General features: G+C 43.3%; 2 protein-coding genes across 8 annotated transcripts in view; both read right to left on the reverse strand.

The window, feature by feature from the left end:
* Nucleotides 1-27811, reverse strand: part of RABGAP1L (RAB GTPase activating protein 1 like) — a 248590-nt gene that overhangs the window by 153395 nt on the left and 67384 nt on the right. The gene's annotated exons all lie outside the window — the stretch shown is intronic.
* GPR52 (G protein-coupled receptor 52) lies at nt 6728-15312 on the reverse strand. The gene has a single exon (XM_032118246.1). It carries the CDS (start codon nt 15212-15214, stop codon nt 14129-14131), a length of 1086 nt encoding a protein of 361 aa, XP_031974137.1. The 5' UTR covers nt 15215-15312; the 3' UTR covers nt 6728-14128.

Raw genomic sequence — 27811 nt, forward strand, 5'->3', positions numbered from 1 at the left:
GATGGGATGCTTGGTTCCTCCCTCTGGGTGGAGCATCTCACAATGGGGTAACGAGTCATGAGGCAAAGTGTTGATTAGGCTCATTAACAGAAGATAGTCCGGAGGGAGTTATCTCTGAGTCAGGCGGCAGGACAATGATGGGCAATTAACAGAAAGATAGTCTGGGGGGAGGAGGCAAGGAAACACTGCCCCACCTGATTTCAACAGCTGATGGGGATGGTAATAGAATACACTGCAACCCAGGACATTATCCACCCCTTATTCTATTACCATCTACATTATCCCAAATCAATACCTTCTTAAACTCTAAAACACACATACATATATATATATATATATACACAGTGAAACCTACACACCGTTCTCACCTAAGATTAGGTCTCCTTGTGGTACACAACGGGTTTCCCCATCTTTCTGCATTACCCACCAAGTGCAACCAGGTCCTTGAGCAAAGACAATCCCACGGATGGGTTTGTCTTTGCCTGAGGTGGGATTAATCCAAACAGTCTTTCCTAAAATACCTCTCAGGTGTACCGCAGGGACTCTATCTCCATCCACTGTGTGCAAGGGTTCAGACTCGGCAGGACCAGCTCGATTGATGGACCCTCGGGTATTGACTATCCAGGTGGCCTTTGCTAAGTTCACTTCCCAATTTTTGAAGGTCCCCCCACCAAGTGCCTTTAGGGTAGTTTTAAGTAGTCCATTGCAGCGTTCAACTTTTCCAGCAGCTGGTGCATGATAAGGAATATGATATATCCACTCGATACCGTGTTCTCTGGCCCAGGTGTTGATGAGGCTGTTCTTAAAATGAGTCCCGTTGTCTGACTCGATCCTGTCAGGGGTGCCATGTCTCCACAGGACTTGCTTTTCCAGGCCCAGGATGGTGTTCCGGGCTGTAGCATGAGGCACAGGGTAGGTCTCCAGCCATCCAGTGGTTGCTTCAACCATGGTCAACACGTAGTGCTTGCCTTGGCGGGTTTGGGGAAGGGTGATGTAGTCAACTTGCCAGGCTTCACCATACCTGTACTTTGACCATCGTCCACCATACCACAGAGGCTTCACCCGCTTGGCCTGTTTGATTGCAGCACAGGTCTCACAACTGTGGATGACCTGTGAGATGCTGTCCATGGAAAGGTCCACCCCTCGGTCACGGGCCCATCGGTATGTTGCATCTCTCCCCTGATGACCAGAGGCATCATGGGCCCAACGAGCTAGGAATAATTCTCCCTTGTGCTGCCAGTCCAGATCCACCTGTGATACTTTCACCTTGGCAGCTCGGTCCACCTGCTCGTTGTTGCGATGCTCTTCATTAGCCCGACTCTTGGGTACGTGCGCATCCACGTGTCGAACCTTCACGGTCAGCTTCTCTACTCGGGCGGCGATGTCCTGCCAAATCTCAGCGGCCCAGATGGGTTTCCCTCTGCGCTGCCAGTTGGCTTTTCTCCAGCGATCCAGCCATCCCCACAGAGCATTAGCTACCATCCATGAGTCGGTGTAGAGATAGAGCCTCGGCCACTTCTCTCGTTCAGCGATATCCAAAGCCAGCTGGACGGCTTTAAGCTCTGCAACCTGACTCGATCCACCTTGTCCCTCGGTAGCTTGTGCAACTCGTCGTGTGGGGCTCCATACTGCAGCTTTCCACTTCCGGTTAGCGCCTACAATTCGGCAGGAACCATCAGTGAAGAGGGCATAACGTCTTTCAGTCTCCGGTAGCTCATTATATGGTGGGGCTTCCTCAGCACGAGTCACTTGCTCTTCCTCTTCTTCAGAGGATAATCCAAAAGTCTCACCTTCAGGCCAGTTTGTTATAATTTCTAGAATCCCAGGGCGATTCGGGTTTCCAATACGGGCACGCTGTGTGATGAGGGCGATCCACTTGCTCCATGTGGTGTCGGTGGCATGATGCGTGGAAGGAACCTTTCCCTTGAACATCCAACCCAGCACCGGTAGTCGGGGTGCCAGAAGCAACTGTGCTTCAGTGCCAATTACCTCTGAGGCAGCTTGGACTCCTTCATAGGCTGCCAAGATTTCCTTCTCTGTGGGAGTGTAGTTAGCTTCAGACCCCCTGTAGCTTCGGCTCCAGAATCCCAGTGGTCGGCCACGAGTCTCACCAGGCACCTTCTGCCAGAGGCTCCAGGACAGACCATTGTTCCCGGCTGCAGAGTAGAGCACGTTCTTCACCTCTGGTCCTGTCCTGACTGGGCCAAGGGCTACCGCATGAGCGATTTCCTGCTTGATCTGGGCAAAGGCTTGCTGCTGTTCGGGGCCCCAGTGGAAATCATTCTTCTTGCGGGTAACCAGGTAGAGAGGGCTCACGATCTGGCTGTACTCGGGAATGTGCATCCTCCAGAAACCTATGGCGCCTAGGAAAGCTTGTGTTTCCTTCTTGCTGGTCGGTGGAGACATCGCAGTGATCTTATTGATGACCTCAGTGGGAATCTGACGTCGTCCATCTTGCCACTTTACTCCCAGGAACTGGATCTCTTGGGCAGGTCCCTTGACTTTGCTCCTTTTGATGGCAAAGCCAGCTTCCAGGAGAATCTGGATGATTTTCTCTCCTTTCTCAAACACTTCCTTTGCTGTGTTTCCCCACACGATGATGTCATCGATGTATTGCAGATGTTCTGGAGCCTCACCCTTTTCCAATGCAGTCTGGATCAGTCCATGGCAAATGGTGGGACTGTGCTTCCACCCCTGGGGCAGTCGGTTCCAGGTGTATTGCACACCCTTCCAGGTAAAAGCAAACTGGGGCCTGCATTCTGCTGCCAAAGGAATGGAGAAGAAGGCATTGGCAATGTCAATAGTGGCGTACCACTTCGCTGCTTTGGACTCCAGCTCGTACTGAAGTTCCAACATGTCTGGCACAGCGGCGCTCAGTGGTGGCGTGACCTCATTCAGGCCACGGTAGTCCACCGTCAGCCTCCATTCTCCACTGGACTTACGCACTGGCCATATAGGGCTGTTGAAAGGTGAATGGGCCTTGCTGACCACCCCTTGGCTCTCCAGTTTGCGAATCATCTCATGGATGGGAACCATAGAGTCTCTGTCGGTGCGGTATTGCCGACGGTGCACTGTTGCTGTGGCGATTGGCACCTGTTGTTCTGCAACTCTTAGCAGTCCCACGGCAGAGGGGTCATCAGAGAGGCCAGGCAATGTACTCAGTTGTCTGATATCTTCTGTCTCCACAGCAGCTATCCCAAAAGCCCAACGATGTCCCTTTGGGTCCTTGAAATATCCATTTCTGAGATAGTCTATGCCGAGAATGCACGGGGCCTCCGGGCCAGTCACGATGGGGTGTTTCTGCCACTCGTTCCCAGTTAAACTCACTTCAGCTTCCAGTACAGTCAGCTGCTGGGATCCTCCTGTCACCCCAGAAATAGAAATGGGTTCTGCTCCCACATACCTTGATGGCATCAGAGTACATTGAGCACCGGTGTCAACCAAAGCCGTGTATCTTTGTGGGTCAGGTGTGCCAGGCCATCGGACCCACACAGTCCAAAAGACCCGATTCTCCCTTTCCTCTACCTGGCTAGAGGCAGGGCCCCTCTATTCCTGGTCATGTTGCATGTTGCTCCCTTCCGGTGAATACGTTCCTGAGGTCCCTTCAAGAGGATCGGTCATATTATCATTCCTGTACCGTCTGGAGTTCTGTGTGCGGGAGACCGGAGCAATGTTGACTCTAGATGCGCTTCCTGTGGTAGTTGTCCCTCTTTTTAGTTCACGTACCCGAGCTGCTAAGGAGGAGGTGGGTTTTCCATCCCACTTACTCATGTCTTCTCCATGTTCCTGAAGGAAAAACCAGAGATTACCTCGTGGGGTGTATCCTCTCTCCCTGGTTGGGGGTCGCCGGCTCCTAATGGCAGAGACTCTTGTTGGTTCTGGTGGGATGTGGTAAATCTCTTCCTTAAGTTCCTTTTTCAGTTTCTGATGGCCTTCTTCAATCAAGCTCCGGACTTGCTCAGCCAAAAGACTTGTTTCCACGGATGAGACATGGGTGCGAAACGGGGCTGTGACGGTGTCCTCGTAAATCCTCAGTTTGTTCACCAAGACGCCCACCCTGTCCTCGCCTTCCCTCCATTGCAGTGTTGCCAGGTAACGGGAGTATATCTCTGGTCCAAGGCGTGCGAACCTCAGCCACATCTGTGACGTGCACTGGACACCATCTGGGCTCTTAGGAAATCTCTCATCTTCTGAGAAAATGATCTCCAGCACAGCCAATTCCCTCAGGCACCGGATACCTTGTTCCATTGTGCTCCATTTTCCTTGGTGCACCTGGAGGTCTTCTTTACAAAGGTACCTGTCCCTTACACTTGTAAGCAGTCGCCGCCAGAGGCTGAGGGTTTCTTGGGTTCTCCCGATCCCCTGGTCAATGACCACATCCCGGGACAGAGATCCCAGTTGCCTGGCCTCACTTCCGTCCAGAATGGTGTCATTGGCTGCAGCGTCCCAGATGCGGAGCAGCCAGGTCAGGATAGACTCGTTCGTCTGGCGGGTGAATTCCCTCCGCAGGTCTCGCAGCTCACCCAGGGATAGCGACCGAGTGATGATCTCTGGCTCTGCCTCTTCTGCTGGGTGCGAAGGTCCTGCTGCATCCTCGTCAGTCACTATGCGGACTGATTTGCTTTTTGATTTCTTCTTCTGCACGGGGGCAACTGCAATCGGTTTAGGCTGTTCTGGTTCAGTGATGGTTTGCGTGGGGACGCTGACAGTGCTTTTGGTTCCCTTCTCCTCTGTGTCAGTCTGCGTGGACATGGACGCTGTTTTCTTGCGTCTGGGTTCTTTCTCCTCTGTGTCAGTCTGCGTGGACATGGACGCTGTTGTCTTGTGTCTGGGTTCTTTCTCCTCTGTGTCAGTCTGCGTGGACATGGACGCTGTTGTTTTGCATTTGGTTTCTTTCTCCTCTGTGTCAGTCTGCGTAGACATGGACGCTGTTGTCTTGCATCTGGGTTCTTTCTCCTCGGTGACAGTCTGCGTAGACATGGACGCTGTTGCTTTGCATTTGGTTCCTTTCTCCTCTGTGTCAGTCTGCGTAGGCATGGTGTTTGTTGCTCTGCTCTTTTTCCCTCCCTCATCCTGAGGATGCTGTGCCATAGCTCTGATTCTAAGCATGGTGTACATGGTGCAGGCTGTACAGAGAAGACAAAGCAGAACTGACAGCAAGTTTATGCCGTCTTTGACATCCAGAGGGAATTCAATATTTTCAAAAACTGCTGTGCCTGGCCTGAAAGGCTGGAAGAAACCACTCTCTACTCCTCCCACCAGGGGCTGGGTGCGATTGTTGAGGAGATCCCAGACATAGGAGCCCAGACTAGGACAGCCAAACAAAACTGAGTATATACTCCGAATGGTATTCATCGCCTCACAGGTTATTATGCTGTAGACATAATAAACCATTAAAGCAATTCTCATACCATTCCCTGGTTTTAACAGGAGTAATACTACAGGCAGGTAGTTCCCCATGTGAGGAAAAATATAGAGAGCAAGATACAGTACCCACATAGACAAGCTGAGCACCATGGTGAATAGGTTTCCGTTAACACAAAATTGTAATTCTGACTTTCTCTCAGAGCTGCCCCACGTTGGGCGCCAAATTATGTGCTAGTTTGAAAACAAACCAGTGGGAGGCACCAAGTCAGAATAACAATTTAATGGAAATTAAAGAAAAGGAGAAAAAAAAAAGGTAAAAGAAAACACTATCAAACTGACAGAGTCAAGGTACAACCTGACACCCTGTTAGGCAGGGTGGTGGTAGCAGTCTGGTAGAATGGTGGCTGCAGTCCTCTGAAGCAGTGATCCTGTAGTGAAACAGTCTGCTCTTCCTCTGGAAGTCCAGTGGTGGCTGTGTAGCTCCTGTCCTCTGGAAATCCAGTGGGAAGCCCGTCTCTCTGGTGTTCAGCCTCAGCTTATATCCACGATGGGATGCTTGGTTCCTCCCTCTGGGTGGAGCATCTCACAATGGGGTAACGAGTCATGAGGCAAAGTGTTGATTAGGCTCATTAACAGAAGATAGTCCGGAGGGAGTTATCTCTGAGTCAGGCGGCAGGACAATGATGGGCAATTAACAGAAAGATAGTCTGGGGGGAGGAGGCAAGGAAACACTGCCCCACCTGATTTCAACAGCTGATGGGGATGGTAATAGAATACACTGCAACCCAGGACACTCCCCCAGGACAATCCCAACCCCACAGACTTCTCAAACTCCCCTGTACCTTAATCCTCCTTTCTAAGTTGGAAAATCCTAGAGACTTTAACTCTCCTCTAGAGAAAAAGAGTTCCTTTGCTGCTCCTCAGAATTCCTTCCAGCTGTGCTACCTTGGGCTAGTTACATCTGGGATTCAAGGTCCAGGCACATCATGGTGATGGCAGAGATGATTTCTAGTAATCTTCTTAATTATTTTTATAATTACTAATATCTCAAAATTTCTTGGTAAGCCATGGCTCATTAAACTACCATCTCTATAATGTAACTTACAGAAACCCAAAATCCCTTGACAGGAAAGAGATTCAATTCATTTTATTACTGCATGAAAAGCAAGACCTGCTTTTCTTCAGAATTGATATTTAATCTCTTGAATTTCATCTGCCCTTGAAATCCAAATCTTTCCCAAAACAAATTATCAGCAGGTATTCCTCACATACACCACATTTCAAATGTCTTTATACCAATGTAAAGAATTTTCATCTTGGTATATTTTTAAACAAAATCAATACCATTATTACAAGAGCATTTCGTTATGATTTTTATTTTCAAATTACAGGCATTACTAATGCAATGAATTTCATAAAATAAGATGATCACTCAAGTCCAATTGTACCAATGACCAACCATCACAGACATTCTTTTCCCAAAAAAGGGAGGGGGTAAGTGGACAGAACTTCCAGCAGCACTTAAGCAATAACCTTCCTGTTCCACCATCACAGCCAGAGGAAATACAACAAACACATAAATTATCTCCATAAACCCCATCCAAAATACTGTTTCACCACCAAAATAGTTTCTTTAGTTAGCAACCTTTACAAACAAAATCAGAGGCAAATGTTTTAGCCCAACAGAGGATGTTAGAGAACTTGTTATCTGTCACTGAGGCTCTTGCCAAGACACCTGAAATCTGGTAAACAAGGTACAGCAAGACTTCTTTCAGATACAATGGAATGCAGCCTAAGTACATTTCAGACTGGATGCAGCTCCCTTCAAGGACATGACCTTTCCAATACTCCGCAAAAGTTTTTACATGAGTCAAGTGAAGAACACAGCTACAAAATGGCAAAATTGGATTGAAAACTCTAATTTAAAATTGAACTTCAAAAACCCAAAAGCCAGAGATCAAGTAAAGCACAGCCAGAAAAGGAAAATGATGAATTGATTACGAGCTCCCAAAGTGAGAGATCACAGAAAACATGTGAGTCCTGAGTTGAAAAATCAAAAATCATGAACATAATTTCATTAGGGCAGCACACAGTTCTGCTTACATGTGTCAGACTTCTTTCTTTTCTGTAGAGCATCTTCATAAACCAACATGAGATAATTGCCTGGACAGTATCAAATATCCAGTATGACAGAGAGAGTAGTTTTGGATAAACATCTTGCATTTACAGCCTGTGTTTGCTGTCTTGGCTTTGGCAATTTCAGCACACACTTAGAACATACCCAACTTGAGCCACAAAGTGCTCCCCAAAGCCCTTGAAATGCATTAAAAGCTGCCACTGAAACCTTGCCATTCTATGACTATTTACAATCCTTATGCACACACAGTTGCATTAAAACTCCCTACAAAAACTGCAGTGCCTGAAAAACTACCTGATTATAGTAAAATTCTCAAATGAAGATCCTTCTGGCCTGCTCAGGGCACAGATGAAAACCAGACTACTCTGTTCTTGACCTAATAACAATTCATTACTCACAGCATATAGACCTCTCTTTTTAAAATTATAACCAATTTCCTTACCATTAAGAACTCAAATAAACACAGCTCTGCAAAGTCTTGCTGGGGCAGTTTAAGGCATTATTGCCTTCAGCTGTCTCCCGCCCCATCTGTAGAGGATTAACTTCACCAGTAAGAGTTTACGCAGAGGACAGACAGGTGCTTCAGCCCTACCCACCACTACCCAAAACTGAGTTTGTGCAGAGCTGCCAATGACCCCAAACAACCAAGATATGAGGAGGTTCAGCCAGTGTCTTTCCTAAGGCAGAACAAATTATCATGGAAAACATCATTTGTCCATTTACGATTCTAAATTCAGTTGTCCCACAAGAACTTTTTGTTAATACCTGCACAAGCTTAAACAACAGTGGAGAGGTGATACAAGGAGTGGAAACCCTCACCTGGGACAGGTATTTGAAGATGTTTCTGCCTAAAGTGTATGAAATTTGAAGTAGTACATGTTTTCACAAGTGACTTGGGACCCTCTGTTATACCTGCCCAAACCACTACCCTATCCCTCATTTAAATATCTCATAAAATGGACTTCTTCCATGATGAGAAGAATTTCTGCTTATTTAAATAATACACAGAAGGAGGGAAAAAAAAGACATTTAAAGAAAACAAAGAAAAAAAAGAGTAATGCTGTCAAGATGCACAAGTGCCCTCACATGTCAGATGACACTGTCATCTCTGAGCTTCCCCTTCTCAAACCCCTGGTGTTTGTCTCTTTTCCTAACACTGCCAGCTGCACATTTTAGATTGCAAGCTTTGAGGCAGGGATCAACATCGCATAGGAAAGAAGAAACTCTTTTCCCTGGTAATCACTGCACTTAGAAAAGTTTCATTTTGCTCCCAGTCACCTTTTTTTTTGTCCTATAAGCACCTTTTTGGTGCTTATAACGAAAACCCTGCAGCGCCGGTGCCACAGTCTGCTCCAGAGGGTTAAGTCTGGCAGCAGATGGTGTAAGACTGGGATAAAGTCCCAAAGATTTTACTGCCAGAAATTACTCTTCCTAGCCACTGGTCAGTGCAGCTGAAAGCCCCAAGGTTTCCTTACATTCATCCTACCTTTCCTAGTACTTGCACAAAGGAGGAGCCCAAAGAAATTATGGATGCGAAAGTGAGGGATTTCCAGATTTTCTCAGGGCTGTGCTGGGGCATGGAGCCCGTTAACAGCTTCTTCTCCATTCACATCCCACTCCTTTAGCACTTACAGCTCATGGAGCTCAGGGGATTGTCCTAGTATCAGATGGGGAAAGGAAGAATTTCTTTACAGAATGAGGAGAAAAATCCATCTCCTCTTGAATAGCCTTCTACATTGCTTTCATCCCATCAACAATAATGGCATAGACTTTGGTTAACAATTAAAAATGCTGAGATCTATGCATAAGTTCAGCACATACTTAGAAAAACATTAAATATGTCTGTGTAAAATAGGGGGAAAAAAATCAGGTTTTACTTGACCTCTGTATTTGGTTTAGCAAAAAACATGTAATCTTTGGAAAGTGCTATCTTTAAGCAGTGTTCCAGGCAATGCTGCAAATGACACGAAAACACTACCTCAGTGATGCTGCCACTTCTGGAAAGGTCTACAAAGTAATTGGCATCTGGTTAACAAAGCAGTTACTGGCTTGGTTTGGCCATTCAAATGACATATATGAAATTTTTCAATGAAAAAAACCCAACAAAATCAATCAAATTCAGTTCTTCGGTAGAAAGATGCACCATTCTATCCATAAAAAAAGAGCCAGAGGGAACAGCGGGCAGGGATGAAGTCAAAAGGCTTAAACTTCTTTTGGTGACAGGGACAATAAAACTAAAGAGCTGCAAATCAGCTGGTCCCGGTGGATGGCTGGGGAGGCCACTGCCACCTTCACTGACATTGCTCCCCCTGCTGAACCTCTGGCACTGCTCCCTGGCAAACTCAGCTCCAGGACCATGGGGCTGCCCAGCGTGCTGCACCTGAGCTGGAGAGCTGCTAAAGGGATATTCCCACCCTGGAACAGCAGCGACCTGGGCTCAGAGATGCAGATCCCCGGCATTCCAACACCAACTTTAAAAAATAAAGCATCTGTATACTCACGTGTTTAGCTACAACTATAATATGGAAAGATAAAAGAGCTCCACGTTGAAATGAAATAGCTAATGAAATAACTCCTCATTAAATCTCAATTTCTAATATCGACTGCTAAGTTAATTTACCCATAAAAGGACATTTTACTACTTTTGCTGAGTGTAAAAACTAAGTGTACTCAAGGACATTCTACTGCCAAACACTAATGAATGAAAATTAATCATTAACCAATAAAACCACTGTTTTTAAAAGGTCTTCCTGTGAAGGCAGCTCAACAAAGCAACTTTTCCCAACTTTTCAGCAGAGGAAGCACAAAGACTGCACAAAAATAAAACTGGCCCAGTACCTCATGCTTTACTGAATACAATTACAAAATGGATTCTTAAGCAGAAACAGGGAAAGAATATCTTACTATAAGACAGTAAGTAAACCTTCAAAGATAGCAATGTGTTTTTCATCACTACAGTTCCCTTTCCCTTTAAAGAACAGCATTTTAAGAAGAAATTTACTCAGCCAGAAAATAAGGAAGCACATAGAATTTGGTGAAGAAAAAAACCACCTTTCTGGTAGTTCTTTTGCTGCCATTACACCATTGTTTGGACTTTTCCTTGGGCTGCAGACATGACATTCCAAAAATGGTAAGGCAATCGACCTTGACATTGCCCCTGGTGTGCTGCAAGCTAAGTATCCCAGAGAAATGTAACAGCACAACATAATCTACCTGCATAAAGGAGTTTTTCATATATATATATATGTGTGTGTATATATATTTATTTGTTTTACTTATCTATCAGGCATATAGCTTCATTTCTTCATTTTGCATTTTACAGCTGTTTCCTTTTCATTACCTGTATTATCAATAATGACTTTTTCGCATCAACTTCTTTAGTCAGTGTCTGGTCTCCTCTTCACCAGGTATTTCGTAAATCATAAAGATCTTCAGGCCCATGAAAGTGGGAGCCAGCTTTAAAAGTATCATTGTTTAATCAGGTTTTCATACAAGAACTTCAGACTTTATATAATGACAGAATGAAAATCCAAAGTGACAGATTGGGTGACTGGAATTTCTGTGACTTTTTTAATCCATTAAAATGCCCAGCGTTCTAATTCTGGAAGAGAATTTAGCAGCAGCTGGAATCCTCAGACAGCATTAGTAAACAGTAATAGAATGTCCCTCAAATAAAAATTTTAGATCATGAATTCAGAAAACACTTCCATAAAATGAAACACACACACTAAATTTAAAGATTCATGTGACTGACCAGATCAAATCTGGTCACCTGGGAAACAGAAAGAAGAAAAGCAATACTTAAATCCACTGAGAATGTTTAATTTGACAGATTCCAGGAGATTATAGAGAACAGGTTGAAATGTGAATTTACAGCAGCTGAAATTCAGGGTCCAGGAACACAAAACAGTGCTCTTCCACCAACAACATGAAGCCAATGTTCAACAAAAAACTTTGAAAGGGGGGTGAAGAACCTTGGATCCTACAAGTGAGTTCCAGGGCTTTGGATTTCTCCTATATTCTCTCCCTCCAAGAACAGCCTGAGGAAGAAGGAAATCTCTAGTTGCACCCAACAAATCCACACTGAACACGATGGCAGAGAGGAACATAATGCTACCTGTGCCCTTCAGAGTGAGCAAGCTTTGGGGTGCAGCCCCTGAGGCCAAGCCCTACCTGTGACCTACCCTTTTTGGGCAATAAAGCTTGAAGTTGCTGTACATCAACTGCACTTGCTGAGGTCACACAAACAGGGTTCAGCTAAGGCACAACCGACCCAAGTGAGTTTGCTTGGGTGTTCCTACACATCTGGAGTTACAGTACCACACTCACAACACATCTGCTGCCTGCAGGCTGGGTTCAATAAACATTAGTTCGACTTCAAGCACTTGCTAGAACTCTTCTTGAATTTCAGAAGGTCCCACAGAAACTTGTCACCAGAAATGCCAGTGAAAATGAGAAGCTCTAAGCAGCCAGCTCTGGAGCACAGATATAAAATGACTTGATTGGTAGGAAACCAGCCTTGTGAATTGTGAGAAATAGGATATTTCATTGCTCCTTGCCTAAGTCTTGCCCACCGAGGGCCTACTAAGCAGTAAAAAATGACAAAATAATGACAAAACTAAATGAATCCACATCGTGTTTGTGGAAGAGTTGGGGTTACACAACCATACAGAGCAGCAGCGAGCCAAAAGAGCCTCCCAAAATAAACATCAACTTGTCAAAAGAAGGCAGCAAATACATTCCTGTAGACATGGAGCACTACGAGATCCGTGTGAGGGATACCATTCATTTTTCCCTAAAACCTGTGAGAGCCGGGTGTCAGCAGCAGCTCAGCTCAGCTCCAGGAATGTTTCAAGTCACGTTTGAATCTACTCTGAAGACAAGCAATGCCAGAAACCAGAATAAGAACATTTTAGACATCAAGTAAGCAGCTTTGAAATTTGGATTTGAAATTGTTCACTCGAGTCCTAACCCGAAAGGAACTTCAAGGAGAACAGAGTGTAACATCAGGGAACTAACGCCAAGGCTGAGTTTGATTGATATAATACTACTTTATTCCATTGTTTCAACTTTCTTACAGGGTTAAAAAAATGTACAGGGGTTCAGAACCACCTCAACAAAACAAAGAGTACAGCATTAAGGGAGCTCTAGAGTCAAACCACAAGTGTGCACACGTGGTCAGCTTTCATTACAAAAAGTAATAGGCACAATCTTTACATATGCATTTTGGTGAAAGAAGGAGTAATAGTGCAGTGTTAAAAGGCACCAATAATCAATAATTGGGCCTTTTTAAAAAGCCAATAACCATCTAAGAAAATGATATTTGGTTCAAAGTTATAATTTAAGTATTATATTGACTGACATGCATCTGAACCCCTGGCAATTTATTACACAAACCTAATGTGTGCCCTTGCAAAATCAAAGTCAGTTCTGTACAAAAGGACACACCAAAGCTCTTGGCCTGTATTTAACACTGAACTGTCTTGTTCACCTCCTCTGAGAACACGTGTCTAACAAAGAGCTGCACAGAAGTATTTCTCTTGAAGCAAGTGTGAATTTTTAATCCGGTAGCATTGACCTATTCCATGTGCTATGAAAACATTAGGCACAATTTACGCTTTCTCTTTAAAAAAATACGCTATGTGCAAGTGAGGTTCACACAACAGACTGACAGCTACAACAGTAAGCTCTTGACATTTCCCAAAGAAAAGGGTTGGTTAGTTTTCATTTTCTAGGCAGTGCTGCACACTGCTGTGTGCCATTATCATGTCTGCATCTGTGGAACCCGCAAGGAAAAGCTTTAGTACACCCTAAAGGACACTACATTGATACTGTGCGCTGATTTAACTGGGTCAACAGAGGGAACGACTGAAGAAATTCTACATGGGCAGCTGCAGTCAGCCAGCCAGGGAGGGCTATTGCTTCCTGCAGAAAGAATGGTTTGGGACTCAGTTTACCTCACAGGCGCCGTCAACTCACCCACCTGCAGGCAGTGGAATATAAGGGTTGCACAGCATGGAAAAAACGGGGAAATGAGAGGGAGAGCTTCTGTGCAAGTTGTACCGAAACGAGCCAGTTCATCCCAAAGCATCATGCCCAGGGTAGGGTTTATGCATTGCAGATATTTTGTACAACTGAAAATTGTACAATATGTGAGCAGAGATAGAGCCGATTATTACCTGCAGTACCTACTACAGTCCTCAAGTATATAATTTACGGATAGCTGCACACTGTGGTGTTGATTGCTTCCTCTTAAATCTATTACAATTCTGAAGGCTACAGTGTATTCTGACACAAAGACAACTTGGCTACAAGGGGGAAAAGGTAAGATAGTAACTAACTAATTTGTTTTACGAGGAGCCTCCTCTGATGTGGTAGTTACTCCATGCCCTTTGGAAGATTTTTATTTCTGACTTTCTTCATCATCTCTGTTGAACTGTTCCCCGACAATTTCACAAGAGTTCAGTGACCCTTCTTACAGCTGCCTTTGCCTTTTCCAGGATCCCTTTTAAACTCACTCTAACACCACGGCAAGCTGTTCAAGTAAACATTTCTCTCTGGCAAGTTTCCAGATACCACAAATACTATCAAAACTCTGCACTTGATTACATGTGCCCGTCTTCTTTAAATGGAGCAGGAATTAGCCCGTTTCCTTGGCTTAGGGTCCCGTACATCCCTGTCTTTTGAACACATACAAGATGAACAGATTGTCTCTGACAGTCTCCGCAGTCCCAGCCTGAACACGCTGTTGGAGAGGCTATAAATCACACAGTTGCAGAAACTATTGCTTATAGCAAGCCACGTTGTTAGGAAGGAGAGTGCTGGGTTTTCCAACACCCTCGAGCTTTCCAGCAGAAAGTAAATGATATAAGGGAGCCACAGCACGTAGAACACACTGGTTATCCGGAACAAAACCATGGCATAGCGGCGGTCGGGGCTGTGCCCAGTCTCCCCAGCAGCATCCCCTTCGTGGTTAGGGAATCGAGCTCTCCGATCACTTATCTCTTTGGTGTGCTGCCGGCAAATTTTAAAGATGTGGAAATAGGTGAAACATATGACAAAGGCAGCAGGAGCGTATAGTAAGCACACGATAAAGCCAGTAAAGTAGGCATTAGTTAGCCAGGAGGTAGCACACCATTCAAAAATATCTCCATGGTAACCAGGTTTTCCCCAACCAAAGAAGGAAGGCAAGAAGATCAGACAAGAGTATATCCAGATCAGACTGATGCAGATTCTCAAGCGACAAGGTGTGACCAGTTGATTATAGGAGAGAGGCTTTGTTATAGCGAGATAGCGATCCACACTGATGCAAGCAAGACATGCCATAGATACGCTTTTGAGCACAGAGATGATGTATCCAAAAACTTGACAAGTCAAGGACTCATGGACACCTGTTGAGTAGTGGAGCAGTGACAAAGTAGGAACCAAGCAGCTGACTCCAACAAAAAGATCAGCATAGGCCATGGTCTGAATAAAATAGCTGGTGGTGTAATGATGCAGGAGTGGAGCACAGTGGAAAACAAATATCACAGTTAAGTTACCCGCAATAATTAAAAATGTTAGCAAGACAATAACGACTGTCTCAAGGATACAGATGTCAACTGCATTGTAGTGACCAAATCCAAGAGGGCAGGAGAGGTGCTCAGATATGTTCATAACACTACTGCTCATATTCAGAGTCCTCCATTCAATCCATCGGGACTGGTTCATGTTTTGTGCTTAGGGAACTGTGCCATCTGAGCCTTAGTGAGCAGGTGACCTGCTGAACAGCAGCTAAACTCTGCTTCAGCGTCTCACGATCTCTCTTTGCAGACACTGCCAGTGCTTACATGTGAGAGGATTAGAGTCCCATAGCTGTTGATGCCTCCTCAGCATCAGTGCATCACCTCTGGCACACCTTGGCTTTAAGGAAAGAATGAAAGAAAGAAAGAGAGAAAGAAAGAAAAGAAAAACAAAAGCCAGAAAGAGAAAGGCCACTGATCAGCTCCTCCAGTGCTCTTGACCCATCTTTAGCAAACACAAGGCACTTCTAAAACAAACAGAAATAAAAACTGACAAAAGAGACACATTCATTTCCCAGGGAAGGAGGGGAGGGAAATCTCTGACTTATTTTCCTGAGAAAGTCAGTTACTTTGGGATATACTGGGGAGAGGGAGAGGAAGGGAAGGAGGAACCTCAGTACAGCTCAGGTTTCCTGGACCAGCAGTTATTGGAGATAATCTTTACGTGTTAGTTTAAATCACAGACTGACTGGAGACTAAAGGAAAAAGTTCATCCTCTAATGCTATCGTTTCTTGTTCAGTTCAGAAGATGGTTCTCCATCTTATCCATGCTATCCATTGGAAAGGTAAGGAAAACATTTTTGTCAAGGTTAATTCCAATAGACTCACCACTATTTGGATATGAATAATGAATTTTATTTAGGGGGAGACAGGTGGGGGATGAGGCAGATTTGTCCTCTGGCTCCCAAGAAAGCAAACATACATCTCACATACAATGAGGAAGATTGTATCTATTCATTTAAAAATGAAAATAATTTAAGAATAGATTTTGGAGACTTATGTCAATATTTACAGTTCCTTTAAACAGTTATAGTCCATTACAATTACGAATGCCAGAATCATAATTCAGTGTCCCCACAGACAAAATAAATCCTCTTGAATTTAATTTCAGCAATGGCAATTTAAAATAATCATCTTTAGAAACTCTGCCATATCTACTATAGTGGCTCAGTACCCAGGAGTTCATAGGTATATCCATGATATTGCTCACCTCTGTAGCAACAACTGAATCATTTCACAAACCCCCACACAACGAGCTCAGAAACTTCCATCTGCATTCTGCTGGGAAGCTAATGAAATGCTGATTTGACTAGAAAAGCTGCCATTGTTTACTACTCCATTATTCTGTTGCTCAGCTTCATCTTCTCAGGGGTTTAAGGTTTCTGTATTTATTAGATGATCTGCATAATAAATAGTTGCTTTAAAAAATTGTTCTTCTATTTGCAGGACATTACCTTGTTCATTTTATTCACAGCTATGGAGAGAGAAAACATTAAAAGAAAGCATCTTCTGTATTCAGTTTTAAGTAAATGCTTGATTAGTTCAGGAATCATTAGGCAGGTAATTATATGTATACAATCTTGGTTTTTGAAAGGCCCCTAAAATGTTAAAACCATCATTAATCCTAGAGTTCCTGAGACTAGAAGACTAGCAGTGAAAATTAATGAATCCACATCAAATGATCTCCAAGGTCATTCAGCTCGCATTTGCTTTAAGTCTCTTTAAAAGTACCAGGATCTCTCTGATGTTTCTGATAGTCCTTGCCGTGTCTTCAGGAGGAATTTCAGATACTAGAAAAGCCAAATGTTCAATTCTGTCGCAGCACTTTGAGAGAAAGCATTCTTTTTGGAGTTAATTTCCTGTCGTGCATCGCCACGCTGTACAGAAAGTCCTTTCAGATTTTATAACATCCCCGAATATTTCCGCCTATTCGCTCCCTTTGTCTATAAGCAACAGAGCACGTACAAAATCACTCCTTTCTCCAATTCCCTGCTAAAGCAATAGAGAAGCTTTCTCACCTACACGCATCCTCACCAGCTGCTATGTCCAACACTTGACAGGGAGTCCTGTTACCGCGGTGCGGCTGGAGCGGCTGCCGCCGCTTCCCCGCTCCCCCCGTGCGATGATTGCCTGCACCTGAGCCGCTCCTCCTCCTCCTCCTCCCCCTCCTCCCGCCGCAGCCCGGAGCGCTGGAGCGGTGCCGGCCGCTCCCCTGCTCCCGCTCCGTCCAATGGCGCCGCCGCCGGCACCGGGAGCGCCAGCGGGCGCAGGGAGCCCAGCGAGCCGGGCAGCGGAGCCCAGCGAGCCGGGCAGCGGCCCCGACCGAGCCGGGCAGCGGAGCCCAGCGAGCCGGGCACCCCGGCGCGAACCGCTGCGCTCCGGGAGCCTCCCGAGGAAGCCAACACACCCCTCGCAGAGAGATGTGCATACATAACCCAGGCATAATCTAACAAACCACCGTCATCACCCCGCTAACGCTGTTAATCCAACAATCCCACGTTATTCCCACATTACTAATTGCGCGCACACCTTTTAAGCATCACTTGCTAAGGTTTAGCTTGGTAAAATACCTGCCATAGTTCCACACAAATTCTCTAGTCTTCCTTAAAAGACAAAATTACAGCCCCCTTTTTAATGACGTCCCCTAATTAATTACTTCCAAACTTAACACATATATGTTACAAACTCATCTATACCCGGTTTTGACACTGGACCAGTATTAGTAGTACCCTAACAGCGCCCTAATTGCTTCAACACCGGTTTAAACACAAATACTTGAAACATATTCTTTTCCAAACTGAACCAATTAGCTCAGCTCTCCCCTCCTGCAAACAGATGCAGCTATTCCCTGATTAAGTACTCAGAACTTCTGTTTACTTCGCGCTTCCCAAAAATAAACCCAGTCACAGAAGTACAACCATCAAAGTTATCTTATACAGACACTCCATGCATCCTTAGACACTGAAACAGCAAATTTAGATACCAAAATACCAACCACAGAACAGCATTTTTGGCTATTGATCAGCAGAAGACGTGTCTTGGATGGTATAGGAGACTTTAACCAACCAAGTCATTAGAAACTACAGTGATTTAAATCCTTCTAGTTCCAAGGCAAACCAAAGGCAAATTTTTAATAAGCTGCTCCTGAGCTAACATCTTGTATCTCGAGTACTGCCTGGAGCGAATGTCCAAGCCTGAATGACAAGTCTGTAGCAACGTGAAGCAGCACAAACTGCAGCAGTGTAAAAGTGGTTTGCAGTAAGGGCATGTGATCATTCCAAAGTCTTCTATCAGAGGATTTAGGAAAAAATTCAACTATCTCCGATACCTCAGAATGGTAAAAGGCTGCAACAACAGACTTAATGACTAAATTTAGTCCCTGAGCACAGCTTTAAGCCCCAGTTATCCATACCATGGACAGAACAATAGGGAGCAATTTTTATTCCTCCTCTTCCCACTCTTCCTGTGGGGGAGGAGGAGGAGAATAAACAGTGTGCACAGGCATGGCAGTGCCCAGTACTTCTCCCACTTCTCCTTGGGATAGATCGTGGTTGGCACCAGGGATATAAAGGGCCAAAACACCTGAAAATGGACATTAGGAGCCCCAAAGGTACACAGGGGCATGAGATAAGCAAAGGTACAGCCTGACAAAGCAGACCACAGGAACTACGTGCTTGGTACATCCTGCTCCATACAGATTTAAGGACTGATAACTACTAAAGCTTCCGAATGTCACAGTAACCACTGAGTCACCTTGATCTCAGGTCAGCCCCAGCTGGTGCCTGCTGCGTGTGCCCAGAGTGCTCAGCTCTGAGAACAAGCACTAACAGCAGCCATATGTTTCAGGTCTGCTGCAAGAAACCCAGGCTCTGCTGAGCAGGTAACAGGAAAATCAATGGCAGCCTCTGCTGGCTGGTTCTAGATGCACGTAAAGCATGTCCTCTAAAGAAATTATAGCTAAAGGGACAACGTAAAAAGTAGGGAAGTTTGACTTCTTTGGGAATATGAGCAGGCTTCCTTCACTACCAAAAAATCCAGTCATGCTGCAAGCTGCCAGCGGCTTCATCACCTCAGCCACTCGCTATAAACTGCAGCATGCTGACAGCACTAAGTTGTGCTGTTTTATGTATATTTAGAGGCAAGTGAAAATTAAGCAGAAATCAACCAGTCCTGATGAAACTACTGAATTACAGAGGGAATGTTACAAAATGTAGCTGTAGCAGAATGTTGTTAAAAGCTCGATGAGAAAAGTTTTTTTATTTGGAGATCAGAGACACATTTGGGCCTCTGGCAGAGTTTTAAACAAAATATGCTTCAGGATTTTGTTTTAATCTGTGTTTTAAGAGAAGACAGTGAGAAAGAGAAAAGTTCTACTGGAAGAATTGCCTTACTGTCAGCAAGGCAGCATCCTACATGGAGTACAAGTTCCCATAGCTGGTTACATCCAGCTGGAGAACTGAGCACTCTTCAAGCTGAATAGAAGGAGCAATTCCACACCTTCTTTATAAATTACAACAGCTAGAAACAACACAAGTCGCCATACAAAACAGAAGACTCGCACCATCTGATCCTGCTGAAAACAGAGGGGATGTGGTAGGAGCATGAGCTTTGCGTATGCAAAGCAAGGCTGTGAAAGCAGCGGTGATGTGTGACCCTGCAAGGAAACCAGATAAAGCTTCTCAGACAGAAGTAGTCCATATGGAAGGAGATTTAGAAGCTCCAAGCAAGAAAACAATCTATTAGTCATTCTGTTTGGAAAGGAACAGCAGTATTTGTTTCCTAAATCCTTTTTTGTAAGGCAACAGGACTGATGGAAGCAATCCCTGCAGTGCATGAAGCAGCAGCTCAATCACACCGCTCATTTCTAGTTTGAAGTCTTTCATTGTTAAATTATTGGATGGTCAGCTGGATTAAATGGACAACAATAATTTCCGTAAAATCTTTTTTAAAGGCATTGATGAGAGCAAGGAGGTGCAGCTGAGAGTGTGGGATGAGGAACACAGTAGTTATTTATTTAGATGCAGACCCGAATGACAGTGCTGATATACATACCAACTCATCAGCTTCTATTTTTTCTGCCCAACTCGTTTTTTTTGTTTTGTTTTACAGTATTTTCTTCTTTTATATACTTTCTCCTAAGCCTAAAGAACAAAGGTCTTCCTTTCAGTTTGCTTTATTTTCAATCTTAAATACCTCTGGCATTTACTTGTCCAAGTATCTTATGGACACCCTGGTTTTGCTTTTAATGCCTCCAGAATAATTCTATTCTATAAAGCTTTCAGTTTTAGTGCAGCTTAAAGTAGCAGAGGAAGGAAAATCATTTGTTGCCTTAAAAATTGTGTGTGTGTGTGTACAGAGATAGCGTTTTCTACATCATATTAAGTGTTTGAAGTTGCTCTATGAAGTCATATCAGTGTTGTATTTAAGGCAGAATTCTGTTCTGTTTGGTATTTGGAATATAAAGCCTCTTCCCCAAATCCACCCACTACAGCTGTCTATTTAAAACCTGCCACGGAGAGCTCGTGCTCACACAGAACACACAGGGATTCTGACCTCAGCACAGGCGTATGATGAGATATAAGGAGTACATACATACAAATAAACCCTTCATTTTTTCTCAAAACAAGCTTAGGCTTCTCAAACTCCTTATATCCTATGGGTACCATCTGACCCCATGTCCTGCTCCTAACAGGGCCAAAGTTCTAAATCAGATCCAACACCAAACTTAAGCCATGTTGTGCTGGGTCCTACATTCAGCTGAGCTGTGAACATCTCTACGGACAGAGTTTTCACAGCCCCTGTTCCAATGTCTGACCACTCTCCCTGTGACTCCCACCAGCAGCTCCGAAGTTTTCTTACTGTGGTTTGTCTTCATCCTCATCAAGGCTAAACCCACTTGGACCAGTGGTAAAAACACAGAAGTGTCAGTTGTGAAGGAAACAGTATATTGTAGAAACTTTTAAACCATTTCTCCACCTGCTAGTCTCATTTATCACTTTTGCTACCAGAGATCAGTTCCTTCCCTTCTCCCTCCCACCCTACGATCCTAAAGAATGCCATAAATCATTTCACAGTGCTATGGCCCACATAGCCTGTGCTGCAACAAAGATCGAGAGACACCAGGTACACAGCTGGGCTTCTGAATTGCAGATGCTCCTGTGGAGCTCTTACCTCATGGGTACAGGAAAAAAACCATCACAGGCCTTCTCTGCATTAGGGCAAAGCTGGATTTGGTGGCAGCAGCAGAGCAGCGGGGGGAGAAGGAAGGGGCTGGTGTAATTTGGAGTCAAGGGTGAGGGCAGTTCAGGAAGGACTGGAAGGGGACAGCAGCCTTCTAAACGGTCAAGAGATGTGAAGGGAGCTGAAGATCCCTTTGCATATTTACTAGTACTCCTCCAGGAGGCTCAGGTTCAGCCTGATCCTCAGCTGGACTCAGCTCAGTCCTTTGCTGTTTCTAATGATGCAAATATGAGCCAGGATCACATCAGTGTTAGGTAATTAGGATGCTGTGATGCAGAACAAGAAGAAATGGGCAAGTTTTTTTTTTTTTAATGCGGATCAGTAGAGAGAGATGGGCATTCACATTTGCAAGTTTATTTATTTTGCAGTCTTTTCATGCTGTTAAGCAACAATTACACTGAATGCTTCTAAAGTTCAAAACTTTCAAATTACTCCTAATACTAGTCATGTATTTAATAAATATTAAGCAAGTTTTTGGAGTAAATTGCTACAATCTCCCTTTAAACATTACTGCCTGTGATCTCATGGATTGTATTTCATAGCATCACAGAATGTTTTGGGTTGGAAGGGATCTTAAAAAGATCATTTTGTTCCAGCTCTCCCCACCATGGGCAGGGATGCATACAGAGCAAATCCTTTCCTGAATTTCATACAAAGGAACATTTTCCTTAAGGAGGAGCTTCCCTCAAGATGATCTTCACGGTCCTACGACAAATTGAATCCACTTTAGAAGCTCAGTCCAGAGTGACAAATACCACCACCAAACTCCTGTGTCCTGAATCAACAGAAATAAAATTCTGTGCAATAAGCTACCAATCAAGAAGTGAATTTACTTCAGGGAAATGCTGTGCAGCCAACTGAATGGTGATAATTAACATTTTTCAGGAACCAAAGAGCATTTGCTTTAAACAGCACGTAAGCTACAGAAGGACGCTATTTACTGACTGACCATATATTATAAGAAGCACAAGAAAAACTTCTTGTATGAAAAGCAAAAAATTCAACTTGTGCCCTCAGACAATTTCATGCAGGTGCCACTAACACTAAACCACCTGCTCTTACACTAGCAGCAGTTTAAAAAAGAAAAAGAAAAGGATACTGGCAAAACAACACCAACTTACTATCTCCCACTGCTCCCATCTTTCAAGAGATGATTAAAGTATTAAATCACGGGACAAAAGATAGCAATTAAGAGAACTGTAAATGAAGAAATGCTGAAATATAGAGAACAGTCTGCACAGTGCAGGTAACACTGCCCTTTCCTTTCCTGTGGGAATCATTTTCCGTATTTCAAAATAATACGTAAGAGATTTTAGTACTGCATTCAGTCAAACTTTTTGGAGGCATATTTTGACATACTTGTGCTTTTACTAATACTTCTGTCTGTGTCAAGCCAGGAATTACATTCCACAGATACTGGTATTCTAAAAGCGTATTTCAAGTGGGCACCAAGAAAGTGTATGTTGAAAAGGATTTCAGCTCACCTGGCAGGAGCATAAGCTCAGTCAGTATTAGCAGTAATTCCACTCCAGCAGAGCTAGAATAAGAAATTTTAAAGCTATTTAAAAAAAAATCCCAAACATTGTGATCGCCCGCTTCGATTTTTCACCCACTGCAAACCAAACAGTTCTCTTCAACTACAGCATGACCTTTTAAAAGGCAAGCAATTTTGATTTAATGAGTTCAACTGATGAATAATTTATTGCAGCCTTAATTAGGCAGCCAACTTTTAAGGCCCATGCAAAAGCAACTACTAAGAACACGAGGACTGAACCCACATATACCTGTCTGTCTTTCAAAATCTGAAGTTTGGATGTACCACAGAACAGTTCCACTTCAGCCTAATTCTCTTAGTATTGTGAACTGCCAGCTCTTATGTGACAAACACACAGACATGCACCATCAAATCCACTCTCCATGGATGTGGATTGGGTTAAACAGCCACAGAACATTCTCCTGGAACATCCAGTCTAAGCCAGACAGGCTGGCTGGAAACACGTGCCCGGTCACACCAACAATTTATGTTTTAGTTGATTATACAATTGACACATTCCACCCTAAACTTTTCCTTTAATAGAGCTTTTAAAAATAGTTCTTCCTCAAGGACACGAGAGGTGGCTCAGAAAAGCACTGAACAACCAGGATCATTTAGGAGATGAAGTCACAGCTCCAACTGTTGGTATGGGCAAAACCAGTTCAGAACTAAAGAGCCACTATTTGTTTTAGTGCAGGGAGCAGGTGGTACCAACCCCAAATCCCAGTAAATCCAATTCCACTACTCCTTGAGAACAAAAAAGCTAAAAATAATCAAAGCAAATAGTGGATTTTTAAGACTATTTTTAAACTAAGTGTTACTCGGGATTACTATTCTACCACATTGTGAAGAAATAGAAAAGAGGAAAATGATATGCCATGCTAACTATTTATAACCTGAAGGGTGGCACATTTTCTTTTTATGGATTTTAAGCTCAGCTTCATTTAGACCAAATCTTCCTCCCAGCTGGAAGTGCTGAAGAGGTATCACTTCTGTTCTCCTCCAGCATGGATCTATACACACTTGGATCAATATCCACGCAGGAGAAAGGACAAGGAACAGCTTCCTACTGAGAATGATCTACAGGGAAAATTTTGCAAATAACAGTGGAAGTACATTCCTGGGTAACTCACAGAAGTGGAATCTAGAAATGAGAGGTGTTAGGAAAATGCCACTGAAAGCAAGAATTACTGACTTTCCCCCCCACAGCCCCCAGTTAAAAAATAGCTAATTAAAATGTATAAAATCATCATACATCTGATAACTATTTTTCAAGATTAATGACATCTAAATACATTCAACTTCCAATAACTAGCAAATTTTGTCTTATTAGATAATGAGGACGTTTATATTTATAGCCAGAAATTGGCACATGTAAAATGTTATGTGAGCTGAGAAATCATTTATTCTAGAAGAAATACCAAACCTGGTATTACTTGCCATCTCTTAGAAAAAAAAATGAAATTAAATATATACTTTATCAGCACTAAGAATAGGTTAAATAAAAAGACAACATTGAGATCTACAAATCCTTTTGGAAGGGACACTATCAGGGACTGGAGAAGTCAAGTCTATAGACTGAATTCAAGGCCAACTTCTTTCACCAACATTAAATTCACACATAAACCTCTCTCCTCTGCTCAAGATTATGGCTTGAAGCTGAAAGTCAATCTCTTAGTTCATATATCTTAAAGATATATCACATAAAACTGCCCCAAACACGGAATATCAACAGGCTGAACGAAACACTGCCTCCACCTCAGTGACTTTATAGCCACTCCATATATTGAAATAAAGATATCAGAAATTACCCTCTTAACAGTTAAGGATTTCTAATATGCTACCTAAAAGAAATAAGAATGAGAAACAGCAATTTTTTACAAAGGTTTTACACAAGTGATTTGCATTCATTTTTCTGTCTAAGTTATGGAAATACTCAGTAGTCAAAAAACATGCCACAGAAATGGAATAAGGCTAGAGTAAAAAAAGACTTATTTTTAAGCTAGCGTTCTAACCCAAGCACTCACAGGGGATGAGCTTTGCCACATTTCCTTTCACCCTCAAAGAAGGTTCTTCATAACACAAAGCAAAAAAAAAGTAAAGGAAAAATGGTTACATTCAAAAAGCTATATTTTATTGTTATGGCAACTGATGTGCTAAAAATAAAGAAATAAAGTTGTTATGGCAACTAGAATTTTAAAGGCAGTCAAAAGTAGAATAATCAAACATTCTGCTGGCTTAAAATGTAACATCTATGAGTCAATTTACAGAAAGAGCTTCAGAGACAAGTAGAGGTTGGGTTTTTTGGGGGGCATTCTGCTTTAGAGATCAGTTAGTGCAACTCCAGAGAACTCTAAGAAGTACAAGGTGAGTAGAAAATTATGCACTGCAAGTTCTCACAGTCATTAGGAAGAAACAAACACCTTGTACCACTTATCTGCTGTCCTGGCAACCTTACCTAGATCCATGAACTGTACCAGGCTGCCCAGTGGAGCTCTGGCTGCCCCATCTCTGGAAGTTTTCAAGGCGAGGTTGGGTGGGGCTTGGAGCAACCTGGGCTGGTGGAAGCCGTCTCTGCCCATGGCAGAGGGTGGAAGGACAATGAGATTTAAAGTCCCTTTCAACACAAACCATTCTAGGATTCCATGATAAATGTTACTTAATGATTTTAAATGAAGTACTGAAAAGTTAGGAAGTACCAAAATTTATTCGTCTGAAGCAGCAGAGTTCTGTCCCTTTGTATGTACAGAATTATAAAGATGCCTGTGACTACAAGATGATAATATATTTAAATTTCTGATACGTCCTAGATGATCATTATAGGGCTCCTAATTATACAAGCACTTCCAAGACAATCTCAGAGAACTCTTCTCCTATCCATTAATCGTCAGATTATCAAAACTGCTACTTCTATTAAAAATTAACAGAACTGTGTGCACCGTGCAATATTCCAAAACCCATACTGAGACAAGCCTTAATTAATAATAAGCAAAGCATTTAACAGATACTTCAGAAAATTATGACTAGAAACAGCAACTTGTACTGGAAATATTTGCACTTAAACCATGTGCGTAGCATGTGCCAGGATCCCACTGGAAGCTGGTATTTTAACACAGCATGTGCCTTCTGTTTTGGCTTCACTGCACGGAAAATTAAGGTTGCTACCAGAAGTACTCATAACTCTTTTCTGACCCACATGGAAAGCCTCTCACCACAATCCTCAAGAGCTAGCATGGCCAAAATCACAGCTCAAAGTCAGGCCCTTCACTTGCACTAAACAGAGAAGAATCAGATTAATTCCTTATTGCAGCACAGAAGTCAGATGTACACTGGCAATTCAAATAATACACAGGGCTGTGCAGCAAAGCTAACACTGAAAATTCAAGTGTATTCCTGCAGTTTTGCTTCCCCAGCCCCAGTATTAATCCTTGAGGCTGGATACACAGTTAACTCATTCCCTCTCAAGCATCATGTGAAGCTAGAACTTCTAGAAATGCAAATCATGTGGGTAAGTATCTTACCTAATGGATCTGTGACCAATCAACAGCTTCTGCAAAGGAAACTCCATGTACAACACTCACTGTACATCCATTTTCATGAGTCAGGGTAAATCTTAGACATGGGAATATCAAGACTTTAAATGAAAGTTTCAGAAGGACACTGTCTCTGCCTGGGCTAAAGGAGCCTGGCTGCATGTTTTCAAGGCTTGTTGCTGACTCAACCAGACACTGCAGACAGTCCTGAAAAGACGACCAGCTACTGCTGCTCTGAGCTTTCTATGAAATTAGTTTCCTCATTGTGTAATAGCCTAAACTTAATCAAGCGCATGGCTGCCTGAAATACATGGTTTTGAGTTCAAAGAAAATGAGCAGACATCCAAATATTACTCCTTGACTGCCAGCTGTGTAAATCCCCTGCTGGCATTCAGCACCAGGATTCTTGTTATATCAGGGGCAGCCATTCTGCACTGAACACACATGTATACATCCATATGTAAGAGCATCATCAAAGAATATTCATTCTAGCATTTGTGGGTATATTTTATCCCTATTGTGTGTTAATGTATTTTCAAATTCCCATTAAAGAATTGGAGAGTCTTCAGAGAAAGGCAAAGGAAATCCTAGAAGTAACAACAAAGACCAAAAGAGCTTCCTGGAATTACATTTACAAACTCATGAAAGAAAGGGGGCATGGTTCCAAAAGGTACCTCCAATTTCTCTGCCATACAGGCACCAAAAGTTTAATTAGACTGCAATGTTACATTACCCTACGTAAGGCTGCCTCACCTGTCCATCCTGCCCAGCCCCAGCGCTTGCTCCCATCTCATCCTCACACCACACCTGAACAGTACATCTCTCTGAGGGAAAGGGGGGGAAGGAAATCTTCTAAATACAACTCCACAAGTACTGTGACTAGCCCTGCAAATGCTAGGTAAGGATATAAAAAAGAGATGGAACACGCAGTAGAAGAAACCCCTTTTGGCAAGCACGCTGTCTGAAACTGCAATCCCCATTAACGAGGATTTAGTTTTAATCCAGGCTCTATCTTGTACTACCGAGTAAAAAAACAAGGGCGTATTTTGAAACTGGATTGCTCTGAAAACAAACCAGCCATATGAAGACAGCTTTGTCATATGCAGGATATGATTAAAATATGTGAAGCTCCATATCGTCAGTATTTGGTTGTCAGTTTAAAAAACAACTGATGAAAACTCTCAACAAGAAAAAAAATCCTAGCTGCCAAAATATTTGTGTGTGTCCACAAAAACCTACATAAAAGATTGTTAGAAAGAGTATATGCAGTAGCAGACTGCAATCAATCTCCTTCTGGTTAGTTTACCTCAGCAGCTGCAAATTTCCTCGCTGATAGGGGACATGACTCTTAATTTGTACAACCATGCTCATCACTGCAAAGGGAAAAAATTCCTTAATGGATATAGACTGTAAAGAAGATCTATAGGTTTCTCATCTC

This window comes from Corvus moneduloides, chromosome 9 (assembly GCF_009650955.1).
Source record: "Corvus moneduloides isolate bCorMon1 chromosome 9, bCorMon1.pri, whole genome shotgun sequence".
Lineage (NCBI taxonomy): Eukaryota > Metazoa > Chordata > Aves > Passeriformes > Corvidae > Corvus > Corvus moneduloides.